The sequence below is a fragment of the Chinchilla lanigera genome, unplaced genomic scaffold (assembly GCF_000276665.1).
Source record: "Chinchilla lanigera isolate Chin_1 unplaced genomic scaffold, ChiLan1.0 scaffold00012, whole genome shotgun sequence".
Classification (NCBI taxonomy): domain Eukaryota; kingdom Metazoa; phylum Chordata; class Mammalia; order Rodentia; family Chinchillidae; genus Chinchilla; species Chinchilla lanigera.
The window spans coordinates 4,784,409-4,790,224 of record NW_004955413.1 but is presented as its reverse complement, the minus strand read 5'-3'; the positions used below and the strand labels follow the sequence as shown (position 1 = coordinate 4,790,224).

The window sequence follows — 5,816 nt, the reverse complement described above, 5'->3', positions numbered from 1 at the left end:
TATATATAAACAAGAAAGTATTGTGATGATTTTATATCCTTGCTGGAGGGTTGTATGTTGAATTTTTCAGTTACTGAATCAGAGATGTTAAAACATCCCACCTAAATCTGTGGTTTTCACTATATTTCTCCCTTTAACTCTATCAGTTTAGCTCCATGAATTTTGATGTGCTACCATTTTTTGCATGAGAATGGCTGTTTTGCTTTCCTGACAAATTTCTGCTTTTTTCGTTATGCAGTGTCTTGCTTTGTTGATTTACTGTCATACCCTTTACCTTGGAAACTGTTTCTTCTCATGTTAATACATGTATGCCAATGTTCTTACAATTATTGTATGTTATAACTTTTTCATTTCTTATACTTTTAATTTATCTATGTCTATTTTTCAATTGCATACCTTCTCGAAATCAGATGTTATTATTGCATTTTGAAAATCATTTTGTCTTGAAATGATTATAAACTGATAGGAAGTTGAGGGATAAGACGCCCCATGCACTCCTTACCCACTTTTACCCAGTGGTAACAGTCTGCAAAAATAATACGATGACATCAAAATTAGGACATGTACTTCTTCACCAGCAGCGTATGACAGACCTGATTTCTTACCATCCACCCTTGCATTAAGTACTTGGCATTTCCCATGTTAGCTATTCAGGTACTTTCGGGTGATACAGCATCACGGTTTTTAAGTGCATTTCTTTAATGGGTTTTTAGTTGTTCTTGTTTAATGGCTAATAATGGTGAATTTCATTTTTGAAGGGTTTCACTAAGTCACTAAATTGCCAAACTGGGCTGAAAGTTGCGATTTTCCTGCCTCAGCCTCTCTTCAGTGTAATCCAATGACAGGCCTGCCCCACCACACCCAGCCTCAATGTTTTCATTTGCCTATTTGGTAAATAGTTGTCTTTAATTCATTTTGCCTCTTTTCTAATAAGATTCTTTATTTTGAGTTTGGGGGAACTTTATAAAATACATGCTAAACATTTCTACCTTCACAGACAAGTTCTGCACACATTTTGTCTAGTTTGTGGTGCTGGTTCACCCTGAGCTCCAATGTGGAGGACCGGCCAGCCGCCTACAGAAATCTTCCCAGGTCTCCATCAGGCACTGGGTGGCGCTGATTCGAAGCCGAGAGAGGGAGGCATGGTTCCTCAGAATTTTGCGGCGCTCCTGGGGAAGAAGGACTCTGTGAGGGATGTTGGAGCTCTTGCCCCTAGACGAGGACCCTGTCCTGATCACACAGACCCTCATGGGGGCACGAGATGGGACACTTGGGAAGCAAGGGATAAGAGAGCCCAGGATCACAGGTACCACCAAGGAAAGAGTGCCAGAAGGGAGTGCCATGAGAGTCCACGGCAGAGCAGCCCTGCAAAGAAGGGGCCTGTGGTCTATGCAGGAGCTCAGGGCTCAGAGCACATAAAGGTGAAGAGAGGTTCAAGCCATTCCTAAAGCACCCAGGACCCCAGGATATCCAGTGTACCACAACCTGGGTGCGGGCCAAGGCTTCCATAAGGCAGTGCCTGAGGACAGTACTGACGACACACTGGGCCACACTTGAGAACCGAATGAAAGTGGTGCCGATGGTGGCAGCCCGGTGCTCCTTGGCTCTTTTGTCCCGATGCATCCAGGTGGAATCCTGGAAAGGGGAGAGGACCATTTTGTTAAACAGCTCCTGAGGAGAGATGGAGCCACTGGGGCCTGCCACAGACCACAGCATCCCAAGCAAGACAGAGACCACACTGATCAGGTCTGGAGCTCAGGAAGTCACAACTGTGGCTCAGGCCTCATGGGAAATTCTAGGATCTGTTTCCCTGCCACTAAAGACATCTTCCATAAGAGTGACCCTGTTGTGTGCAAGAATGGAGCTGGGATTTGAACAGGATGTGGCCTCTGGACCAGGGAACAGCGGGTCTCAATGGCAGATACCTGAAAGGAGTCCATACTTGCCTTTCCTTCTGAGCCCAGCCACTTCCCATGTCCCTCTGCAGGACCCACAACCAGGTAAGGAGGGAACACCATCATGTGAGGCTGTTCTACACTCACCCTGACTTTCATGGTCACAGGCGAAGGCCAGGGTGGCTCCACTGGGAGAAGTGGCCCTGCTCTGGCTGGCTCAAGCTCCAGAGGCTCAGATACAGTTGGCTTCTTCTTTACAACATTAAACCGAGGTGGCTTCTTAGCAGGAGCTCGCACGGCAGCTGGCACTGCAGCTGACTCTTGCTCCAGAACAAGTGGCAGATCTGCCTCTGGTTTACAGGATGCTACTGGAGCTGATTGGCACTCTCCAGTTGGACCTGGCACTGGTGCTGGTGCCAGAGCTGCAGGAAAAAAAGGTGCCCAGTATCACTACCTTGCTCTGAACCATTCCCTGCCTGCCAGAAAATCTTCCAACCCCGACTCCAAAATGGAAGATCTGCTCAGACTGTGGTCCGCCACCTGAGGGGCCAGGGGCTCCTGTTTGGGCCTGGCCTCACTCAGCCAGGAGCCTCCTCCTGGTGAGTTCAGCACACACCCTCCTTGTGTGCTTTGATGAACCCCTCCCCGCTTCCTCACCCTCAGTCTTGGCTCTCATGGTCTCCATGTCTTCCAGCTGCGCCAGTAGAAGGTCCGCACGGAGCTCCAGGTCTGAGGCAGGCATGTGCAGCTGCACGTACTCCACTAGCTGCTTGAGGCACGCAAACTCCGGCGGCTGATAAAACTGGTCTGAATACTTTTCAAGCCATGTGCCAAAGATGGTAGAGATGGCACTGAGGGCAGATGGGTGGGCAGTGTCAGGAAACCCAGCAAAAACTGTAGAGAACCTCCCCTGGAGGAACTCTAGATCAACTACTCCCCTTCTTCAGAGAAGCCCACACACTGCTGCGTGGAACTTGGGCATCCCCTGCTCACTGCAAAGTAAACTCTTCAGTGGTTTTTGCTGGTGACCCCACAACCTGTGGTCCATGTTACCAAGATGCTTCCATCTCTGAGAAACCTATGGGTCTTGTCTTCCCATCCACACTTCTACTGAGGGGTACACCCACCCCTTATAGACACCCAGTCACCTGGAAACTACTAGCAAAGTAGCAAGGCTACATATCAGCATGCTGCTCCCCAAACAGCCACTGCGTCCCAGTGAGCGGTGGGCTGGGCATGCATGGATGGAATGGGCGCTGGTGGGGATGGATTCTCACAGCACTTGGCTCAAATCCCTGGTTTCCCCTCTGTTCCCTGGCCTAGAACCCCACCCACAGCTCTTACTTCCTCCTCCTGTAAGAGCAGCCCTGACCTCAGCCTTCTAGCAGGAAACACAACAGCTGGTTCTTGCCCTCCTCCCTATCACAGCTCCCCAGTTCCCCACCCAGACACAGGAACTTTCCCTCTTCAGCCAAAGCTCACTCACTTTTTCAGTTCATCCAGAGGCCTGCTACTCTTGCTGGAGTAATGGAGGCTTTGGCTGTACGCACAGGCCGTGAGACTATCACATCTGTAAGCAGCATGATAAAATGGTACTTTAGCTGTGAGAATTTTTCCTTAGGGTCAACTGATTTCTCCAACCTTCCTCAAGCTGAAGACTTAATGCCACCCCCTCTTCCCCCTAGCCTGGAGGAAAGCAGAGAATATGCACATGCTGCCCCAGGAGGTCAAGTCCCATTTCATTTCCAGAAGGGAGAGAGGGATTAGAAGTTGTCCAGGAGCCAGGGAGCAAGCCTGAAGAGGTGTCTTCTTTTCTTTTGTACCCTCTCTCCTCTATACCTTACTATGAAAGACCCCACACACCTGGACACTGTGAGTTCATGATTTGAGGCAAAGGCAGCACTTCCCTCCCTGTAGAGCAAGACTTAAAGAAAGCCTTTCTCTTTTTCCCCAAAGTAAATGGTTTCCTTTGGTTTTCCCAGGAGTGAGCAAATGAATCCGAGCAGATGGACCTGGGAGGCTTGGAATGCACTTACCCTAACTTCTTATGGTTTCGTTTGTCTTCTTATGTCCCTACTCTGACATAGAAATAAAGCCTAAGAGAGAAGGTATTTTCCTTAGCCCTGAGGTGGGCTATATACCCAGAAACATGCCCATATAAAATTACTGCTTCATATATGTGTGTGCCTTGAATGAATCCAACCATCTCCTTCCCAAATATCTCCATGGGTCCCAGGCCCTTCGATCTACCCCCAGGGCTTCTGCTCTGCCTGCATTTAAGAGGGGAGTCTCCCAGATGGTGTCCAGACCCTCCTGTACAGATGGGGAAACTTGCTCTGCAGCTTCAAGTTAGTGAAGACCAAAGCTGACAGCTTCATGTTGATGAAAGGTGAATGTCACACACAAGTGAACCCTGGCACTGGATGACCCATGTACACAACCAACCCAGGACAGGCATTTTTAGGCTCCTTTGGTCCTGAACACACTCTACAGGTCCTCCTATTAACACCCCAGTTTCCACCCAACAAACTGGGTGGCTGAGTGATGCAAGGCATTCCCAAGATCCACCCAGAGGGTGCCGAGCTCCCCTGGCCTACAAGATGGTGCACAAACCTTTTCAGCAGAAGATCCAGCACCTGCTGCATGGTGCCAAATGTTTGGTAGCTTTGCAAAAACTTATGAAGGAATAAGGGATTCCCATGAAGCAGGGATGGCACAAGACGGTTGACCATGCTCTCTATTATATCCTTCTTCAGAAGCTCAAAGCAAACTCGAGTATCCACAATCTGTCCTGACTCCTTTTCACCCTGAAGTGGGACCATGGAGGGAGGTAAACATGGAAACAGCAGCTGTATTAACCACTTGTGTGTCTCTAGGACCAGTACTCAACACACCTGAAGAGAAGGAGAGGCTTATTCGGGCTCATGGTTTTAGAGTTTAGTTCATGGTGGATTGGCTCCAAGGCAGAAATGCCATGATCCAAGGGAATGGCAGAGGAAAGTTTCTCAACTCACACAGCCAGAAAACAGAGAAAGAGAGAACGGAGGAGACTGGGACAAAATATACCCTCCAGGGTCACACCTACAATGACCCACCTCCTACAATCAGGCCCCAATTCCTAACAATATATTTAGCTATGGAGTCATCGGTGCAATGATCCACCCACACAATCTCATCAGCTCCAGAAGCCCCACTTCTAGATACATGAGATATTTGGGGTCATTTTAAATTTCAACCACAACCTTAGAAAGTGGTCAAATGACTCTGAGGATGCAAGAATATCACAGATGTTTTTTGCTGACACTCACTCATGTGCATGGACACACATACACACACACACACACACACATAACCACACACGCATGCACATACACATACACAGGGTGGTTTTGGACCCACACAGGAGGTATCAGAGCAGTATGCTGGCCTTTGCTGACCTGCCCTCGGCTACTATGTGCCCCACTTTGACTCCTCCGTGAAAATGGCCACAGGCGTCGGATGAGATGGGGAACCCAGTTTCTCCAGATGTGGCTGAGTCCTCCCCTGTGAGATCTCCTGAGGCCTGAGCCTTGGGAAGTCGGGAGACAGCAAGAAAACATCCCCACGTATTCTACCTCTCCAGAAAAGTGAGCCGGCTTCAGTTAGTTGTGTTATGTGTTGCTCAGCAACAGGGTTCCGAGCAATGTTTCATCCTGAAGTATGTGAGGTCATCTACAGTGGCGTCCTTAACTGAACTTTTCGTCACACTGGACTTCAAACAGCCCCTGGGCTGCTGACTGCCCCCAACTCAAACTCGGTACACAACCAGACAGAAAGACAGACATAACAGCACTTGACCCATCCTCCCCAGGTAGGTCAGGGATTAGCTATCACCCCAGGAAACAGATGGACTCTGCTACTCTTACTTAGGGTTAGGTTTAG

At 48.8% G+C, this 5,816-nt stretch overlaps 1 protein-coding gene across 1 annotated transcript; it reads right to left on the bottom strand.

The window, feature by feature from the left end:
- Positions 1-705: 705 nt before the first annotated feature.
- On the bottom strand, positions 706-5,536 carry LOC102014035 (ral guanine nucleotide dissociation stimulator-like). The gene is made up of 7 exons (XM_005378864.2): positions 5,333-5,536; positions 4,509-4,702; positions 3,382-3,465; positions 2,553-2,746; positions 2,043-2,317; positions 1,486-1,635; positions 706-1,169 (listed from the first exon to the last, which is right to left on the bottom strand). Exons 1-7 carry the CDS (start codon positions 5,492-5,494, stop codon positions 1,038-1,040), a joined length of 1,191 nt encoding a protein of 396 aa, XP_005378921.1. The 5' UTR covers positions 5,495-5,536; the 3' UTR covers positions 706-1,037.
- Between the last annotated feature and the right edge of the window lie 280 nt (positions 5,537-5,816).